Here is a 19,617-nt window from a genome sequence, read left to right on the forward strand (position 1 = left end):
CAAAGTAGAGGACGTCTAACTTGTTTTTGCAGGGCATGTTGTGATGTGATATGGTCAAGGCATGATGCTGAATTTTATTGTATGAGATGATCATGTTTTGTAACCAAGTTATCGGCAACTGGCAGGAGCCATATGGTTGTCGCTTTATTGTATGCAATGCAATCGCGATGTAATGCTTTACTTTATTACTAAACGGTAGTGATAGTCGTGGAAGCATAAGATTGGCGAGACGACAACGATGCTACGATGGAGATCAAGGTGTCGCGCCGGTGACGATGGTGATCATGACGGTGCTTCGGAGATGGAGATCACAAGCACAAGATAATGATGGCCATATCATATCACTTATATTGATTCCATGTGATGTTTATCTTTTTATGCATCTTATCTTGCTTTGATTGACGGTAGCATTATAAGATGATCTCTCACTAAATTATCAAGAAGTGTTCTCCCTGAGTATGCACCGTTGCAAAAGTTCTTCGTGCTGAGACACCACGTGATGATCGGGTGTGATAGGCTCTACGTTCAAATACAACGGGTGCAAAACAGTTGCGCACGCAGAATACTCAGGTTAAACTTGACGAGCCTAGCATATGCAGATATGGCCTCGGAACACGGAGACCGAAAGGTCGAGCGTGAATCATATAGTAGATATGATCAACATAATGATGTTCACCGATGAAACTACTCCATCTCACGTGATGATCGGACATGGTTTAGTTGATTTGGATCACGTGATCACTTAGAGGATTAGAGGGATGTCTATCTAAGTGGGAGTTCTTTAATAATATGATTAACTGAACTTAAAATTTATCATGAACTTAGTCCCTGATAGTATCTTGCTTGTTTATGTTGATTGTAGATAGATGGCTCGTGCTGTTGTTCCGTTAAATTTTAATGCGTTCCTTGAGAAAGCAAAGTTGAAAGATGATGGTAGCAATTACACGGACTGGGTCCGTAACTTGAGGATTATCCTCATTGCTGCACAGAAGAATTACGTCCTGGAAGCACCGCTGGGTGCCAGGCCTGCTGCTGGAGCAACGCCAGATGTTATGAACGTCTGGCAGAGCAAAGCTGATGACTACTCGATAGTTCAGTGTGCCATGCTTTACGGCTTAGAATCGGGACTTCAACGACGTTTTGAACGTCATGGAGCATATGAGATGTTCCAGGAGTTGAAGTTAATATTTCAAGCAAATGCCCGGATTGAGAGATATGAAGTCTCCAATAAGTTCTATAGCTGCAAGATGGAAGAGAACAGTTCTGTCAGTGAGCATATACTCATAATGTCTGGGTATAATAATCACTTGATTCAATTGGGAGTTAATCTTCCAGATGATTGCGTCATTGACAGAATTCTCCAATCACTGCCACCAAGCTACAAGAGCTTCGTGATGAACTATAATATGCAAGGGATGAACAAGACTATTCCCGAGCTCTTCGCAATGCTAAAAGCTGCGGAGGTAGAAATCAAGAAGGAGCATCAAGTGTTGATGGTTAACAAGACCACTAGTTTCAAGAAAAAGGGCAAAGGGAAGAAAAAGGGGAACTTCAAAAAGAACGGCAAGCAAGTTGCTGCTCAAGAGAAGAAACCCAAGTCTAGACCTAAGCCTGAAACTGAGTGCTTCTACTGCAAGCAGACTGGTCACTGGAAGCGGAACTGCCCCAAGTATTTGGCGGATAAGAAGGATGGCAAGGTGAACAAAGGTATATGTGATATACATGTTGTTGATGTGTACCTTACCAATGCTCGCAGTAGCACCTGGGTATTTGATACTGGTTCTGTTGCTAATATTTGCAACTCGAAACAGGGACTACAGAATAAGCGGGCACTGGCAAAGGACGAGGTGACGATGCGCGTGGGAAACGGTTCCAAAGTCGATGTGATCGCGGTCGGCACGCTACCTCTACATCTACCTTCGGGATTAATATTAGACCTAAATAATTGTTATTTGGTGCCAGCGTTGAGCATGAACATTATATCTGGATCTTGTTTAATGCGAGACGGTTATTCATTTAAATCAGAGAATAATAGTTGTTCTATTTATATGAGTAATATCTTTTATGGTCATGCACCCTTGAAGAGTGGTCTATTCTTACTAAATCTCGATAGTAGTAATACACATATTCATAATGTTGAAACCAAAAGATACAGAGTTGATAATGAAAGTGCAACTTATTTGTGGCACTGTCGTTTAGGTCATATCGGTGTAAAACGCATGAAGAAACTCCATACTAATGGACTTTTGGAACCACTTGATTATGAATCACTTGGTACTTGCGAACCGTGCCTCATGGGCAAGATGACTAAAACACCGTTCTCCGTTACTATGGAGAGAGCAACAGATTTGTTGGAAATCATACATACCGATGTATGTGGTCCGATGAATATTGAGGCTCGTGGCGGATATCGTTATTTTCTCACCTTCACAGATGATTTGAGCAGATATGGATATATCTACTTAATGAAGCATAAGTCTGAAACATTTGAAAAGTTCAAAGAATTTCAGAGTGAAGTTGAAAATCATCGTAACAAGAAAATAAAGTTTCTACGATCTGATCGTGGAGGAGAATATTTGAGTTACGAGTTTGGTGTACATTTGAAAAACTGTGGAATAGTTTCGCAACTCACGCCCCCCGGAACACCACAGCGTAATGGTGTGTCCGAACGTCGTAATCGTACTTTACTAGATATGGTGCGATCTATGATGTCTCTTACAGATTTACTGCTATCATTTTGGGGATATGCTTTAGAGACGGCCGCATTCACGTTAAATAGGGCACCATCAAAATCCGTTGAGACGACGCCTTATGAACTATGGTTTGGCAAGAAACCAAAGTTGTCGTTTCTTAAAGTTTGGGGCTGCGATGCTTATGTGAAAAAGCTTCAACCTGATAAGCTCGAACCCAAATCGGAGAAATGTGTATTCATAGGATACCCAAAGGAAACTGTTGGGTACACCTTCTATCACAGATCCGAAGGCAAAACATTTGTTGCTAAGAATGGATCATTTCTAGAGAAGGAGTTTCTCTCGAAAGAAGTGAGTGGGAGGAAAGTAGAACTTGACGAGGTAACTGTACCTGCTCCCTTACTGGAAAGTAGTTCATCACAGAAAACTGTTTCAGTGACACCTACACCAGTTAGTGAGGAAGCCAATGATAATGATCATGAAACTTCAGATCAAGATACTACTGAACTTCGTAGATCAACCAGAGTAAGATCCGCACCAGAGTGGTACGGTAATCCTGTTCTGGAGGTCACGCTACTAGATCATGATGAACCTACGAACTATGAAGAAGCGATGGTGAGCCCAGATTCCGCAAAGTGGCTAGAAGCCATGAAATCTGAGATGGGATCCATGTATGAGAACAAAGTATGGACTTTGGTTGACTTGCCCGATGATCGGCAAGCGATTGAGAATAAATGGATCTTTAAGAAGAAGACTGACGCTGATGGTAATGTTACTGTCTACAAAGCTCGACTTGTCGCAAAAGGTTTTCGGCAAGTTCAAGGAATTGACTACGATGAGACCTTCTCACCCGTAGCGATGCTTAAGTCCGTCCGAATCATGTTAGCAATTGCCGCATTTTATGATTATGAAATTTGGCAAATGGATGTAAAAACTGCATTCCTGAATGGATTCCTGGAAGAAGAGTTGTATATGATGCAACCAGAAGGTTTTGTCGATCCAAAGGGAGCTAACAAAGTGTGCAAGCTCCAGCGATCCATTTATGGACTGGTGCAAGCCTCTCGGAGTTGGAATAAACGTTTTTGATAGTGTGATCAAAGCATTTGGTTTTATACAGACTTTTGGAGAAGCCTGTATTTACAAGAAAGTGAGTGGGAGCTCTGTAGCATTTCTAATATTATATGTGGATGACATATTACTGATTGGAAATGATATAGAATTTCTGGATAGCATAAAGGGATACTTGAATAAAAGTTTTTCAATGAAAGACCTCGGTGAAGCTGCTTACATATTAGGCATTAAGATCTATAGAGACAGATCAAGACGCTTAATTGGACTTTCACAAAGCACATACCTTGACAAAATTTTGAAGAAATTCAAAATGGATCAAGCAAAGAAAGGGTTCTTGCCTGTGTTACAAGGTGTGAAATTGAGTAAGACTCAATGCCCGACCACTGCAGAAGATAGAGAGAATATGAAAGATGTTCCCTGTGCATCAGCCATAGGCTCTATCATGTATGCAATGCTGTGTACCAGACCTGATGTGTGCCTTGCTATAAGTTTAGCAGGGAGGTACCAAAGTAATCCAGGAATGGATCACTGGACAGCGGTCAAGAACATCCTGAAATACCTGAAAAGGACTAAGGATATGTTTCTCGTATATGGAAGTGACAAAGAGCTCATCGTAAAAGGTTACGTTGATGCAAGCTTTGACACTGATCCGGACGATTCTAAATCGCAAACCGGATACGTGTTTACATTAAACGGTGGAGCTGTCAGTTGGTGCAGTTCTAAACAAAGCGTCGTAGCGGGATCTACATGTGAAGCGGAATACATAGCTGCTTCGGAAGCAGCAAATGAAGGAGTCTGGATGAAGGAGTTCATATCCGATCTAGGTGTCATACCTAGTGCATCGGGTCCAATGAAAATCTTTTGTGACAATACTGGTGCAATTGCCTTGGCAAAGGAATCCAGATTTCACAAAAGGACCAAACACATCAAGAGACGCTTCAACTCCATCCGGGATCTAGTCCAGGTGGGAGACATAGAGATTTGCAAGATACATACGGATCTGAATATTGCAGACCCGTTGACTAAGCCTCTTCCACGAGCAAAACATGATCACACCTTAGTACTCTTTGGGTGTTAATCACATAGCGATGTGAACTAGATTACTGAATCTAGTAAACCCTTTGGGTGTTGGTCACATGGTGATGTGACCAACAATCGGAGTGACAAATCCTAATCTCGAAATACGCCAACCCAACATCGACCATTGGAGACACCTGTAGTACTCCTTTATAATCACCCATTTACGTTGTGACGTTTGGTAGTACCCAAAGTGTTCCTCCGGTAAACGGGAGTTGCATAATCTCATAGTCATAGGAACATGTATAAGTCATGAAGAAAGCAATAGCAACATACTAAACGATCAGGTGCTAAGCTAATGGAATGGGTCATGTCAATCAGATCATTCTACTAATGATGTGACCTCGTTAATCAAATAACAACTCATTGTTCATGGTTAGGAAACATAACCATCTTTGATTAACGAGCTAGTCAAGTAGAGGCATACTAGTGACACTCTGTTTGTCTATGTATTCACACATGTATTATGTTTCCGGTTAATACAATTCTAGCATGAATAATAAACATTTATCATGATTATAAGGAAATAAATAATAACTTTATTATTGCCTCTAGGGCATATTTCCTTCAGTCTCCCACTTGCACTAGAGTCAATAATCTAGATTACACTGTAATGATTCTAACACCCATGGAGCTTTGGTGCTGATCATGTTTTGCTCGTGGAAGAGGCTTAGTCAACGGGTCTGCAATATTCAGATCCGTATGTATCTTGCAAATCTCTATGTCTCCCACCTGGACTAGATCCCGGATGGAGTTGAAGCGTCTCTTGATGTGTTTGGTCCTTTTGTGAAATCTGGATTCCTTTGCCAAGGCAATTGCACCAGTATTGTCACAAAAGATTTTCATTGGACCCGATGCACCAGGTATGACACCTAGATCGGATATGAACTCCTTCATCCAGACTCCTTCATTTGCTGCTTCCGAAGCAGCTATGTATTCCGCTTCACATGTAGATCCCGCTACGACGCTTTGTTTAGAACTGCACCAACTGACAGCTCCACCGTTTAATGTAAACACGTATCCGGTTTGCGATTTAGAATCGTCCGGATCAGTGTCAAAGCTTGCATCAATGTAACCTTTTACGATGAGCTCTTTGTCACTTCCATATACGAGAAACATATCCTTAGTCCTTTTCAGGTATTTCAGGATGTTCTTGACCGCTGTCCAGTGATCCATTCCTGGATTACTTTGGTACCTCCCTGCTAAACTTATAGCAAGGCACACATCAGGTCTGGTACACAGCATTGCATACATGATAGAGCCTATGGCTGATGCATAGGGAACATCTTTCATATTCTCTCTATCTTCTGCAGTGGTCGGGCATTGAGTCTTACTCAATTTCACACCTTGTAACACAGGCAAGAACCCTTTCTTTGCTTGATCTATTTTGAATTTCTTCAAAATTTTGTCAAGGTATGTGCTTTGTGAAAGTCCAATTAAGCGTCTTGATCTGTCTCTATAGATCTTAATGCCTAATATGTAAGCAGCTTCACCGAGGTCTTTCATTGAAAAACTTTTATTCAAGTATCCCTTTATGCTATCCAGAAATTCTATATCATTTCCAATCAGTAATATGTCATCCACATATAATATCAGAAATGCTACAGAGCTCCCACTCACTTTCTTGTAAATACAGGCTTCTCCAAAAGTCTGTATAAAACCAAATGCTTTGATCACACTATCAAAACGTTTATTCCAACTCCGAGAGGCTTGCACCAGTCCATAAATGGATCGCTGGAGCTTGCACACTTTGTTAGCTCCCTTTGGATCGACAAAACCTTCTGGTTGCATCATATACAACTCTTCTTCCAGGAATCCATTCAGGAATGCAGTTTTGACATCCATTTGCCAAATTTCATAATCATAAAATGCGGCAATTGCTAACATGATTCGGACGGACTTAAGCATCGCTACGGGTGAGAAGGTCTCATCGTAGTCAATTCCTTGAACTTGCCGAAAACCTTTTGCGACAAGTCGAGCTTTGTAGACAGTAACATTACCATCAGCGTCAGTCTTAAAGATCCATTTATTCTCAATCGCTTGCCGATCATCGGGCAAGTCAACCAAAGTCCATACTTTGTTCTCATACATGGATCCCATCTCAGATTTCATGGCTTCTAGCCACTTTGCGGAATCTGGGCTCACCATCGCTTCTTCATAGTTCGTAGGTTCATCATGATCTAGTAGCATGACCTCCAGAACAGGATTACCGTACCACTCTGGTGCGGATCTTACTCTGGTTGATCTACGAAGTTCAGTAGTATCTTGATCTGAAGTTTCATGATCATTATCATTGGCTTCCTCACTAACTGGTGTAGGTGTCACTGAAACAGTTTTCTGTGATGAACTACTTTCCAGTAAGGGAGCAGGTACAGTTACCTCGTCAAGTTCTACTTTCCTCCCACTCACTTCTTTCGAGAGAAACTCCTTCTCTAGAAATGATCCATTCTTAGCAACAAATGTTTTGCCTTCGGATCTGTGATAGAAGGTGTACCCAACAGTTTTCTTTGGGTATCCTATGAATACACATTTCTCCGATTTGGGTTCGAGCTTATCAGGTTGAAGCTTTTTCACATAAGCATCGCAGCCCCAAACTTTAAGAAACGACAACTTTGGTTTCTTGCCAAACCATAGTTCATAAGGCGTCGTCTCAACGGATTTTGATGGTGCCCTATTTAACGTGAATGCGGCCGTCTCTAAAGCATATCCCCAAAATGATAGCGGTAAATCTGTAAGAGACATCATAGATCGCACCATATCTAGTAAAGTACGATTACGACGTTCGGACACACCATTACGCTGTGGTGTTCCGGGTGGCGTGAGTTGCGAAACTATTCCACAATTTTTCAAATGTACACCAAACTCGTAACTCAAATATTCTCCTCCACGATCAGATCGTAGAAACTTTATTTTCTTGTTACGATGATTTTCAACTTCACTCTGAAATTCTTTGTGAAGGAAATATGCCCTAGAGGCAATAATAAAGTTATTATTTATTTCCTTATAATCATGATAAATGTTTATTATTCATGCTAGAATTGTATTTTCCGGAAACATAATACATGTGTGAATACATAGACAAACAGAGTGTCACTAGTATGCCTCTACTTGACTAGCTCGTTAATCAAAGATGGTTATGTTTCCTAACCATGAACAATGAGTTGTTATTTGATTAACGAGGTCACATCATTAGTAGAATGATCTGATTGACATGACCCATTCCATTAGCTTAGCACCTGATCGTTTAGTATGTTGCTATTGCTTTCTTCATGACTTATACATGTTCCTACGACTATGAGATTATGCAACTCCCGTTTACCGGAGGAACACTTTGGGTACTACCAAACGTCACAACGTAACTGGGTGATTATAAAGGAGTACTACAGGTGTCTCCAATGGTCGATGTTGGGTTGGCGTATTTCGAGATTAGGATTTGTCACTCCGATTGTCGGAGAGGTATCTCTGGGCCCTCTCGGTAATACACATCACATAAGCCTTGCAAGCATTACAACTAATATGTTAGTTGTGAGATGATGTATTACGGAACGAGTAAAGAGACTTGCCGGTAACGAGATTGAACTAGGTATTGGATACCGACGATCGAATCTCGGGCAAGTAACATACCGATGACAAAGGGAACAACGTATGTTGTTATGCGGTCTGACCGATAAAGATCTTCGTAGAATATGTAGGAGCCAATATGGGCATCCAGGTCCCGCTATTGGTTATTGACCGGAGACGTGTCTCGGTCATGTCTACATTATTCTCGAACCCGTAGGGTCTGCACGCTTAAGGTTACGATGACAGTTATATTATGAGTTTATGCATTTTGATGTACCGAAGGTTGTTCGGAGTCCCGGATGTGATCACGGACATGACGAGGAGTCTCGAAATGGTCGAGACGTAAAGATTGATATATTGGAAGCCTATATTTGGATATCGGAAGTGTTCCGGGTGAAATCGGGATTTTACCGGAATACCGAGAGGGTTACCAGAACCCCCCGGGAGCTATTTGGGCCATAGTGGGCCTTAGTGGAAAAGAGAAGGGGCTGCCCTAGATGGGCTGCGTGCCACCCCTTCCCCTAGTCCTATTAGGACTAGGAGAGGTGGCCGGCCCCCTCCTCCTCTTTTCCCCTCCGAGGAATCCTAGTTGGACTAGGATTGGAGGGGGAATCCTACTCCCAGAGGGAGTAGGACTCTCCTGCGCCTCCCCCCTTTGGCCGGCCAGCCTCCCCTCCTCTCCTCCTTTATATACGGAGGCAGGGGCACCTCTAAACACACAAGTTGACACAAGTTGATCCACGTGATCGATTCCTTAGCCGTGTGCGGTGCCCCCTGCCACCATATTCCTCGATAATACTGTAGCGGAGTTTAGGCGAAGCCCTGCTGCTGTAGTTCATCAAGATCGTCACCACGCCGTCGTGCTGACGAAACTCTTCCCCGACACTTTGCTGGATCGGAGTCCGGGGATCGTCATCGAGCTGAACGTGTGCTCGAACTCGGAGGTGTCGTAGTTTCGGTGCTTGATCGGTTGGATCGTGAAGACGTACGACTACTTCCTCTACGTCGTGTCATTGCTTCCGCAGTCGGTCTGCGTTGGGTACGTAGACAACACTCTCCTCTCGTTGCTATGCATCACATGATCCTGTGTGCGCGTAGGAAAATTTTTGAAATTACTACGAAACCCAACACCTCCCACCTCTGCGAGGAGTGCTCGTCTGAGGTGAGCGTGGTGGCGTCTTCCACGCCCGCGCCCGCGCCCATCGACCTCAACACCACACTGGTGGCCGGTGGCTCGTCATCCGGAGGCGCGAGGAAACGTGTGTGGCACATGCCAGCCGACGTGCTGCCGGGCGCATGCAACATGTTCGACGGAATGCCGGCCTCCGACGTCGACGACTACATGCAGAACATCATCTTCGAGGGTGGTGCGCCGGCCGCTGGCGGTGCCGCCTGGGCTGGCTACGATCCCGATGAGACACAAAGCCAGGACGGCTGAGGGGCGTTCACGCCGTCCACCTTTGATCAAGATCAGGCGGCCTTCATGCATGATCAGGTCGGCCTGGACCTAGACGGCTTCCCACTTGACCAGGAGTTTTCGGAGGACTCCGGGCAAGAGGAAGAGGACGAGTGCGACATCGAAGGGGAGCCTTTCTTTGAGGACGAGCTCGCCAACCAAACCGCCAGGGTGAAGCCGAAGCAAAAGAGCAAGCGGACCAAGGCATACACGGCTGCCGAGGACAAGCTTATTTGTGAGTTTTGGAGAGACATTGGGCAAGACCCCAAGACAGGCACCGAACAAAAGCATTCAACTTTTTGGATTCGTGTCCACTGTGAGTTTCATGAGCGCAAGAAGTTTCCGCCGTACCAAATAGTAAGCACGCACGGGTGGGTGTCCATTTCGAAGCGATGGAGGATGATCCAACAAGAATGCAACAAGTTTTGTGCCATTCTTGAGAGCATCAAGACCCGCCCCATGAGAGGCATTGGCATGCAAGACATGATATGCTAGCAAGCCGCCCTCTTTTGTGTCATTTCGTTTACGCTTGTGTGATCATTTGCATACCATTTGCCAATATGCTTGAATGAAATACATTTGTAGGCATTTCAAGCATTGGAGGCATTCAAGTGCTTCAACCTCTCGCATTGCTTTAGGGTCATCAAAGACGAGGAGGATTTCAAGGCGCAATATGCCACCCTCAAGTCACATGGGGGAAGCAAGCCGTGGAGGAGGTTGGGGACGGCGAGAAGGCACGGCCGTGGGGGAAGACCAACTCCAAGAAGGAGGACAAGCGGGATGCGGTGTCGAACACCTTGATCGCAAACGTGGAGGGCATGATGAGGAATAAGGACTCAAGGGAGGAGGAGCGACGGCATTACAAAGAAGAGCAAATGAACGCCTTCATGGAGATCCAAAGGAGGAGGCTTGAGATGGAGGCGGAGAAGCAAGCCAAGATGGTAGAAATCGAGGCCGCCAACGCCAAGACCAAGACCAAAGAAGTGACCCTCGCGAGCATGATGACCGGGGTGAAGATCATGAAGGTGGATCTCAACACCGTGTCGCCAAGAAAGAGGTTGTGGTTCGAGAAGATGCAAGCCGACATATTCAAGTTTGACGTCGAGTGATCTATGGCGGCAAGCGTCATCCTTTTTTGGTATGCCGGCATGACCACGGGGCCGCTATGGCATGGTCGAACTCAAGTCCCACCCCTATTTATGTGCTGGCATGTGTGCCGGTCGCTGACGAGTGCGCCAGCATGAACTGTGTGCTGTTATTTTGAAGCCGACATTGTATGCTGACGCTGGCATGGTGCCGGCATGAGACATGCCCGCTAGCATGATCCATGACCGCGAACCTTTTTTAAAAATTACGTGAGGACATAAAATGGGTTGGCGCGTTGAACGCACTGCCGACTCAAATCTAAAACAGGATGGACGCCGGACGGGCGGCCGATCCAAACAAACAAAAAAAACGGACACGTGCCGTCCGTTTGGGTCATCTCGTTAGAGTTGCTCTAAAACCATTGTGTATATTCGAGTTTCTTGGGCAGCATCCTCTTTCTACTTCAACCTAAGTTTGATAAGATCGGTGAATCATTACACTATAATGGAAGGAAAGGAACGAGTACATCCTCATACTTCAACATAAGAGTTTGGTAAGATCGGTGAATCATCATTACACTGATGGTAGGAAAGGAACGAGCACATCTTCTCGTACTTCAACCTTAGTTTGGTAAGATCGGTGAATCATCATCGTTACACTAATGGAAAGAAAGGAATGAGCACATCTTCTCGAACAAGCAATGCGCTACCAGCTGCAAGACGACGCGGCGACTATGATGAGCTCGAGTGCAGCGATTTCTGTCGCAAGCTGTGACTTAAAAGCTCGTGTGGTGTGAATAAGACCGTTGGTATACTTGAAGGCACCACTCTTTCTTCCCTCTCTTTTCTTTTATTCCTCATTATTATTTCCTTTCTCCACCGCTGGGCCACTTGTGCGTTTCCCTTCTTATACTCCACTAACGAAAATCAGCAAACTTGCTCCTTTTTCCTCATTTTTTTAAGTGCAATGTTCGACTTCGTTTCACTACAATTTTTTTAAGTAGGAACTTGTTGCATTTTATTAAATCACCGAAATTCTGAGTTTACCGTTGACTTAACATTGTCAGGTGGTATCCAAAACCATGTTTTACACAACTTATTCATGCAATCTTCCTTAATGTGTACAGTGCCATTAGCAAAACGACACATCCAACCGACTTAGCCTCTCCAACTACCAATATTAGGCCATCTCTAAGGCGGATCTCCAAATCACCCGCATAAGTCCGGGCCACGCGGTCCGGATATGGTTTGTCATCCAATGTGGGTCTGTATCGGTACACCGAGCGGTCGGCATACTTTATTTGGCAAACCCGAAACAAACGTGGGAAGCTTTGCAGGAGTCCGAACAACAGCCATGTAGAAATCGACATCCCCGGCCATCCAAAACCCTTCCCAGACCCCGCGCCTCCATCCTCCCTATTTTCTCTCCTTTCTTCTTTCTCTCCCACCTTTGCCATCGCTCCACCACACCAGCCGCCACGCCACACCTCTTCTGGAACCTACGTCTCCATCACCTCGAGCGTTCCATCCGGGTTCCAGCCCGCTTCTCCTCCATCGTTGTTCAACTCCTCTCCTCCGACCGCCCTGCAGGTACCATTCGCTATTGCTATAGTCAACATGCCTGGCAACTGCTTGATGAATTGCCAGAGGTAAAAATTTGTTCCTTCTTCTTTCAAGCAATGGGTTCCGATTTGGAGTACATATACAAGCACTATGTTGAGTTGTCCCATGGCTTGTTCGATGAGGAGGACTGCCCAGATGAGACCGCGATGATGCAAGCGGTCCTTGAAGACGCGGAGCGTGTGGAGGAGCATGTTCTCAATTTCATGGGATCGATCAAGGGTCATCGAGTGCTCAACCGCAATAGGGCGTGCGACCATTTGACACTGATGAACGACTACTTTGCCCCGGATGCACTCTTCACTAACCATTTTTGTCGGCGTTTTCAGATGCGCAAGACTGTCTTTGATCGTTTGTATCATGGCGTCCGGTCCTATAATGACTACTTCATCTTAAACAAGGACACCATGAGAACGATTGGGTTCTCTAGTTACTAGAAGTGCACATCCGTACTCCGGATGCTTGCATATGGCACGACCGCTGATTCGTGAGACGAGTACCTACGGATGTCTAAGAGCACATGCGAAGATGCTATGGTCAGGTTTGCAACTGTCGTGGTCGAGCTGTTTGGACCTCAGTACCTAAGAAAACCAACTATGGTAGACAACGAGAGCCTCTGGCAATCTCGGAAGCAAGAAGGTGGCCATGTTTGCTCGGATCTCTTGACTGCATGCATTGAAAATGGAAAAAACTGCCCGAAGGCTTTACAAGGGCAATATCATGGTCATGTTAAGAAGCACACCATCATTCTTGAGACAGTTGCATCACATGATCTTTGGATTTGGCACACTTTCTTTGGCATGCCCGAGTCTCACAATGAAATCAATGTGCCGAAGTGATCACCATTGTTTGCGAGGCTGATTAAAATAAAATCTCATCCTTGCCGCTATACTGTCAATGAACATGAGTACAACGTGGGCTACTATGTTGTTTACAGTATCTATCCTCTGTGGGCTTTCTTTGTCGACACCATCTCTAACCTAGTTGACCAGAAAAAGTCTCACTTTGCCCAAAGACAAGAAGCAGCTAGAAATGATGTCGAGAGGGCATTTGGAGTTATGACCTTGTGGGAGGTGATGACATGTGTTGTGATCTTGCACAACATGATCGTCGAGGATGAGGGTGAGGATGCTCCCGCGTCTCTAGAATTTGAGAACATGGTTGATCCTATCGAACTTTCAGACCAGAATCCGACCACACTTGAAGAGTTTATTCAAATGCATCAATAAATTTGGCATCGAGCAACTCGCAAGCAGCCGAAGGAAGATTTGATTAAGTATCTATGGGGCAGTTAAGAGGATAATAATGTTGGAATGTAATATTTGAACGTCTGTACTATATGTATGTGGCCATTTAAACGTGTGTACTATATGTATGCGGCCATTTGAACATGCGGACTTTCAAAAACATAGAGAGGCCGGAGTATGCGGGCAGTGTTGGATGGTCGCCTCCTGCATCCGTGTCCGCGGACTGATCTCGCTCTGTTCGCGGGCAGATGCCAGAGGAAATTTGCGGGTGTCGTTGAAGATGCCCTTATTGATCTAAGTGATGGAGACCAAAGAAACTATTTAAACATTTTCGAATGAGAAAAATGATCTCATCTACCTGTATTATTGAACTAAGTGGTTGAGAAGAAAGAAAGATTCGAACATTTTTGAATGAGAAAAATGATCTCACCTGGACGGGGACCATTATTTCTGATGAACAAATATCATTATTATCTCTGAAGTAAAAATAGCAACCGTATTGTAGCAGTTGAAACTAGGTTGCGTTTTTAGCGAGTAAATTGCAGGAAATCATTATTTTAAAAGCTAGGTTAGCAGAAAACACTACGTTATATTTTTTATAGAAAACATCACGTCTTGTGTAATTTTTTTACAAATACCATTGATCGGCGGATTTGGATCGTTTAAGTGTGTTTATGACAGATGGGCTCCGTCTGTCAGAAGCTGACTTGGAAAAAACCGCCACGTGGGCAACTTGACTGGTCAAGACGCCCAAGATGCCCTTCCACGATCTGGATCGAACTGCCGCAGTGCCGCTACCCCTGTCCCCGATCTGGATCGAGCGCCGCTGCCCCCCGCCGCTACCCCTGTCGTCGATGTGGATCGAGCTTCCACAACCATGTTCTCTTCTCCGCCCCACGACGACGACCAACGGCGGGGCCCAAACGACGACTACATCCCCTCCATGTGCTCCTTCCCCTGCTCCTCCCGCATTGCCATGAACGGGGCAGCGCCTACAGGCTGCTGCTGCTCCCTCGTCGGGGTCAATAAGGAAGAAAGAGTCGGTCAGGAGAGAAGGTTCGACACATAGAGAGGATCCCTCGGGGCAACTCCACCGCCGGTGAGCCGTCGGGGTCGTTGGGGAAAATGCGGCCAAGAAAGAGGATTCGACACGAGTAATTGATGAGGCAGGCGATTCGGGACGGAGGCAACAACTGCTGCGTTGGCGGCGCCGGTGCCATGGCTCGCGCCCACGCTACCGGCGGCAGCCTGTATGCCGAAGAGAACCAGCCGGGCGAGCCCCACGCCGCCGAGCAGGTGGTGCCCTGCCATGAGGGGAAGCAGTTGGTTCGCGCCGATGCGGAGCTCAGCGGGCAAAAAAGAAGTGGTTTTCTGCAATTTACTCCGTCCTCTGAAAACGCGAGTTGAGCCACTTTTTTTTTCAGCACATGACCCACCACTTCTATCCGTCCTCTGAAACGCATCTTCTCCCGAAAGTGCTATTGTGAGCTCGAGCTCACAGGCACCCTCTGCTACAGTACAAACAAAAAAATATTTAAAAAGTTTAAAAAAATCTGAATTTTTTTGGCAACAAACATTGACATATTTTTCACATGCGTACAAATTTTCATGACAAAATGACATTCATGCAGGTCTCAGCAAAAAAAACAAAATCGATGCTTCAAAATGCTTCCAAAAACAGTTTTTTTGGAGCATGATTTTTTTTTTTGCTGACACCTCCACAAATGTCATTTCATCACGAAAATTGGCACGCATGTAGAAAAAACATCAAAGTTTCTTGACAAAAAATTCAGATTTTTTTGAATTTTTTTACTATTTTTTCGAATTTTACTGTTCATCCGGGATCACTGGTGCCCGGGATCAATTCCTCCGCGTCCATCTTCTCCTTCCTTCCTTCCCTATAAATACACGAGTGCCACTTCCTCAGGAAAATCACAGTGATACTTCCGTTTGGCAACCTAACACACAACAGATACTCTTTTAGCCAGGAGACACAAATCTCACGCCCTCTCGAGGCACTGCAAGCCCGGCGACGATGATCGGCGAGATGGACGCGGACATGGTCGTAGGATACTTCGGCGGCAAGAGCATGCTCATCACCGGTTCAACTGGGTTCTTAGGAAAAGGTATGTGCTCATGCATGGCTAATCGTTCAGGATGTGCGCTGCGTTTTAGCTGATCAGCTCAGAGAGCTATACTCTGGTTGTTTTGATGCGAGGGCAGTTCTCGTGGAGAAGATTCTGAGGGTGCAGCCTGATGTCAAGAAGCTCTTCCTCTTGGTTCGTGCTCCCGACATCGAATCCGCAAAGCTTCGGATTCAGACTGAGGTGAAGTCTCTCGTCGTAGCCTCTGTTTTTTCGGCCACATGTCTCGTAACTCCATCGCGTCTGGACTTTCATCGCCATTTTGTTCTTGACAATGCAATCCTTGCTTAGTTTCTGAACTTTTCTCTACCATTCAAGAAGAGAGGGAACTTCTCTCCAGCTTTCAAGAATAAATAATAGAGGGAACAATTCATTCTCTTCAAGAATAACTAATTGTGTGCACGTGCGCAAATATAGGTGGTGTCAAAACTCATACTGCACGCAACTCATGCACACCTTATGCACATTCTCGAAGCTTTGCTCACAAAAGATTCATGGGAGTTCCCTGCCCATTTGGTTTAAAGTAGATAGGCACTTGATTAAAGAAAAGAGTCTTGACTTCTTTTTCGAAAAGGAGAGAAAGACCCCGGCCTCAGCAACATTTTTTTTTTGGCTAAAAGATGTTTGTTGTATTGATCAATAATTCAATATCACAGACTGTTTCTATAAAATGTATTTTCTACAAATCAATACCACAGTTATTTGTTTGCTAGATATATCAAGCAATTCCTTTACTTCAATCAGCCATACACCAAAATTCAGGTCAGCATAAATGCATCTTGCTGTCCACCGATAGAAGTAGGGTCATGAATGAATCATGTGAAGACAATTAAATTTACTCCACCCATTCACTCACGAGATGGATGTTTCTTATTGAGCAATTCTGCGGTGGAAGCTGCAGAAATCCTTTCAGTGGAGTAAAGACAGTAAGAGTAGGATGCAGTGGAAAATTACCGCAAATATCCGCGGGGAAATGAATGGAAACAGAGCACGAAAAAGGGAGAAGGATGTGAGATACATTAACACGGTAGTAGTTGAGGCTTCTCCAGCGCACTTGACAAATAAACTGAAAAAATTGCAGGTTTTCTGAATCTAGTAACAAGTCTGCAACTGGGTTAGCAGCATTCACTTCTGAGAAAATATGCTTCCTCCCGAGAGTAATTCTAAAACTGCATAGTACTGTAACAGTAATTTATGAACGCTGTTTCGGTAATTTTCAGGTCACAGGGAGGGAGATCTTTCTAGTTCTGAAAGAAAAACATGGTATAGGGTTCGACGATTTTATCGAAGAAAAGATCTGCCCTTTGGCAGGAGACATCATGTATGAGAACTTTGGACTAGACACTGCCAACCTGAGAGAATTGTCCAAGGACATAGACATCATCGTCAACATAGCTGCCACTACAAACTTCTCTGAAAGGTTTGAGCCGGACTTTTCTTGTAAGATACTGTATTAGTTTTTCTTTCAGCGTGAAACGGTAGGAATTTCTTTCCCCCACATGTATTTGTAAGAGATTATTAGTGACAAAACATACACGCTGCTTGAGATAATTGATCAAGATTTGATGCCTTTTCAGATACGACGTGGCTTTCGATGCTAATGTCTTGGGAGCGAAGCACGTCTGCGCGTTCGCGAGGAAGTGTACGAAACTCAAGATGCTGCTTCATGTTTCAACTGGTGGGAATCAAGCTCTGTACTGTAGTATAAGACTATGATCTATGCACTGTGGTGCCATGCATCATGAATTCTACTAGCTCATAAATAAATTACATGATTTGAACAGCCTATGTAGCTGGTGAACAAGAGGGGCTAATACTAGAGAAGCCGTTCTTGATGGGTGAGACACTAAAGGAGGGCACACATTTGGACATCGAATCCGAGCTAAATCTGATCAGAGAGACCAGGAGAGAGCTGAAGGCTAACTGTTCTTTGGAGAAGGCTGAGAGGAGAACCATGAAGGAGCTTGGCCTCAAGAGGTCAGACATAAACAACAACATACACATACTTGTGTGCGTCTTTCTGCTACAACTGGTACTTAACATTGTAAAGCTGACACTTTCATATATGTATGAATGAAGGGCTCGGCAGTTTGGGTGGCCAAACACATATGTCTTCACCAAGGCAATGGGGGAGATGCTGCTGGGGCATCTGCGAGGGGAGCTTCCCGTGGTCATCCTCCGGCCGAGCATCATAACCAGCATCCTCAAGGAGCCATTGCCTGGATGGATGGAGGGAATCAGGTGACAGAAACTCTGTTTCTTGATTCTTTTCTCAGGACAGTATGTAAACTGCAACAATAAGCATTAGTTGAATGAACATCTTCATGTTCCGCTTCCGCAGGACGATCGACGCGGTGGTCATCGGCTACGCCAAGCAGACCTTGCCATTCTTCCTGGTCGACCTCAGTTTGATAATGGACGTGGTAATTAAGTTTGCTTATTACAAAGTTACGCAGATCAATGCACGTACGTACCCAGTACGTTACCCAACTGTTCTTGACAACAGATTCCGGGGGACATGGTGGTGAACGCCATGATGGTGGCCATGGCGGCGCACTCCGAGGAGAGGGCGCAGACCATCTACCACGTGACGTCGTCGCTGCGCAACCCGGCGCCCTACGCGATCCTGGCGGACACGGGGCACCGCTACTTCTACGACAACCCGCCGCGCACAGGGAGGAAGGGCGAGCCCGCCCGGCTGAACAAGATGCGCTTCTTTAGCACGGTGGCGCGGCTGAGCCTGTACATGGCCGTCAGGTACAGGCTCCCGCTCGAGGTAAATTCAAAATTAGCTCGCCATTTCAACATGGGAGTGAGATGAGGATGAGATCACTCAATCAATCTGCTGGGTTGGTTGGATGGAGAGCAGATGCTTCGTCTGGTGAACATTGCGCTCTGCGGCGTCTTCTCGCGGCGCTACGACGACCTCAGCAGGAAGTACAGGTTCATCGTGCAGCTCATTGAGCTCTACGCGCCCTACAGCTTGTTCAAAGGATGGTACGTAGCGTACCTACGCGTCAAAATGTAGTAACATTTTTACAGTAAGATAAGGCTCTTTGACTTGGTTTGTTCTCGACCGTGTGAAGCTTTGATGACATGAACACGGAGAGGCTAAGGATGGCGATGAAGAAGGAGCAAGATGAGAACGGTGCAGAAGAATATTACTTCGATTTCGATCCCAAGTCCATCAACTGGGACAGCTATTTCTATGGTGTTCACATCCCCGGTGTGCTCAAGTACATGCGTGATTGAGTTTTTTTTTCTTTTTTTTGCGTGATTGAGTTATATTTAACTACGCAAATTTCCAGCCAAGTTGGTAGAATCATTGAAATTTGAGAATAATTGTCTCTCTTTTTTTTGAATGATTTAAACATTGATGACCATGCCTACCGAGCGGTAACAATTGTCTCCCTTTGTTATGCAGCTCTTATTTATTTCTTTGCGGGGTTTATTATGCAGCTCTAATGAATATCTATTTTACTCCACTAGTTATGCAACTCCCACCGCCACGAATATATTAGAAAATGTCTTTTTTTCAAAGAAAAGGAAGTTGATACCCATGACCACTGCATCGTGTGGTGCACATATATACATCTTTATTAGCGCCATACAACCAACATCTGAAGAAGTACAAAATGCAGAAAATAAAACCAATCACAACCAACC

The 19,617-nt window shown here is 44.9% G+C and overlaps 1 protein-coding gene across 2 annotated transcripts; it reads left to right on the top strand.

Annotated features, from left to right (window-relative positions):
- The first annotated feature begins 15,756 nt into the window (after positions 1-15,756).
- Positions 15,757-19,389, top strand: LOC119330436 (fatty acyl-CoA reductase 1-like). 2 transcript variants are annotated; one of them, XR_005160106.1, is made up of 10 exons: positions 15,757-15,933; positions 16,031-16,134; positions 17,172-17,371; positions 17,529-17,629; positions 17,736-17,928; positions 18,031-18,192; positions 18,293-18,374; positions 18,458-18,708; positions 18,821-18,948; positions 19,038-19,178. XR_005160106.1 is itself a non-coding variant. In XM_037603541.1 (10 exons), exons 1-10 carry the CDS (start codon positions 15,843-15,845, stop codon positions 19,201-19,203), a joined length of 1,497 nt encoding a protein of 498 aa, XP_037459438.1. In that variant the 5' UTR covers positions 15,757-15,842; the 3' UTR covers positions 19,204-19,389. The 2 variants fall into 2 exon arrangements, 1 of the variants encoding a protein (XP_037459438.1); XM_037603541.1 differs by having other exon boundaries at positions 18,458-18,727; positions 19,038-19,389.
- Positions 19,390-19,617: the final 228 nt, after the last annotated feature.

This window comes from Triticum dicoccoides, chromosome 7A (genome assembly GCF_002162155.2).
Source record: "Triticum dicoccoides isolate Atlit2015 ecotype Zavitan chromosome 7A, WEW_v2.0, whole genome shotgun sequence".
NCBI classification, from domain to species: Eukaryota; Viridiplantae; Streptophyta; class Magnoliopsida; order Poales; family Poaceae; genus Triticum; species Triticum dicoccoides.